This window comes from Sinocyclocheilus rhinocerous, unplaced genomic scaffold (genome assembly GCF_001515625.1).
Source record: "Sinocyclocheilus rhinocerous isolate Xijiao unplaced genomic scaffold, SAMN03320098_v1.1 C36795102, whole genome shotgun sequence".
Taxonomy (NCBI): domain Eukaryota; kingdom Metazoa; phylum Chordata; class Actinopteri; order Cypriniformes; family Cyprinidae; genus Sinocyclocheilus; species Sinocyclocheilus rhinocerous.
The window spans coordinates 1-1,805 of NW_015786116.1; the positions used below are offsets into that span (position 1 = coordinate 1).

At 44.0% G+C, this 1,805-nt stretch overlaps 1 protein-coding gene across 1 annotated transcript; it reads right to left on the reverse strand.

The window, feature by feature from the left end:
* Nucleotides 1-271: 271 nt before the first annotated feature.
* LOC107736596 (methionine synthase-like) lies at nt 272-1,671 on the reverse strand (the record flags this gene model as incomplete). The annotated part of the gene is made up of 5 exons (XM_016547976.1): nt 1,577-1,671; nt 1,417-1,486; nt 1,248-1,340; nt 1,040-1,146; nt 272-331 (listed from the first exon to the last, which is right to left on the reverse strand). Coding segments are annotated over exons 1-5 (342 nt in total), but the record flags the coding sequence as incomplete, so codon positions are not given.
* Nucleotides 1,672-1,805: the final 134 nt, after the last annotated feature.

Consider the following 1,805-nt stretch of genomic DNA (forward strand, 5'->3'; position numbering starts at 1 on the left):
CACACGGACACACACACACAGACGGACACACGCACACACACGGACACACGCACACGGACAGACAGACGCACAGACGCACACGGACACACACAGACGGACACACGCACACACGGACACACGCACACACGGACACACACAGACGGACAGACAGACGCACACGGACACACGCACACACGCACACACGGACACACGGACACACGAGTTCATCTGTCAGTGAACACACTCATGAGGAGAAACAGACGTGAAGATCAAGAGAGAGCTGAACACTTACAAACACGGGTCGAGGTTCGTAACACTCCTCAAACAGCCTGTCGATGGCAAATAACGCCGCCTGACAGAAACAAACTCCAATAAACGTTCATAGAGAAACAATACAGAAATAAAGCATGTACAGGAATCCAAATATCATCTTTTTGTTTTCCACTTTTCTCACAATTTCTACCCGATAAAATATTTTAGAGCCTGACATAACTAAAAAAAATTATTTAAATACATGTTTATGAAATTTTAGAGATTTTATACATTTCCATGATTTCTCCAGATCTAGAAATCATTTAAAAAGAAATTAGAAAAAAATAAAGAGGCTTCCTCATATATCCAGTCCTGGTTCTTCACGGACAAAAATTTATTAAAATAAAGAATGTCTTGATTTTTAAGATGTTTTAGCTTACTTAAACACTTGTTTTGTCTTATTATAAATCATTGAGGCTCCTGGTTGAGAATGTATTAACTGCCAATTTTTTATTTGTGTGAATAAATATACACACACATGCATGTAAATATATATATATATAATTGGCAGTTAATAAGTTTAATTAAATTAACACTATTTTATTAATGAAACTTTAAAGGGGTGGTTGATCAGCTGTTTTCGAAGGTTTGATTGTGTTTATGGGGTTTTGTGTTTATGAACTTTGAAGATATTGTTTATGCTCTAACAGCAACACTACACACTCACTAAAGTTAAAACCACAGAACCGCCTGACTGATGCTCAGATGAAGGTGGTTTGTGTCAGATCGTACGAGAGTTCGGCTGTACCTTTGCGTTCGCTGTATCAAAGATGGTTTCCACCAGCAGAACATCAGCGCCTCCGTCCAGCAGACCCTTCACCTGCTCCGCATACGCCTCCGCCAGCTCATCAAACGCTAAACACACACACACACACACACACACAGACGGGTGTGAGGAAGAGCAGCACACGTGCTCCGGGTTCAGAGTTCGTTCTCAAACACGCGGTCAGTCTTACTGATGTTCCTGTAGTCGGGTCTCTCCACCGATGGAGACACTGACAGTGTTTTATTGGTGGGACCCACGGCTCCTGCTACAAACCGCTTACAACCTGCCAACAACAACACCACCAACGTCACAAACACACACACACACACACTATGATCAGAGACGGACGTCTGTGTGACCTGTCTGTGTAGAGACGTCATCCGCTGCTCTCCGGGCCAGTTCTGCAGATGCTTTATTCAGCCGATACGCCTGAAACACAACAGGCATCACAGGCTGCTGAACCAATCAACACATCATCATCATCTCATGTCAAACTGATCAATGAAATCAAACTATCACCAGGTCCTCCATGCCGTAGTCGGCCTGAGCGATGCTGGTGCTGCTGAAGGTGTTGGTCTCGATGATGTCGGCTCCGGCCTCCAGATACTCCTGCAGACACACACACACACACAGTCACACACACAGTCACACACACAGACAGTCACACACACACAAACAGACACAGACACACACTCACATACATACACAGACATAGACAGACACACACACACACACACACACACACACA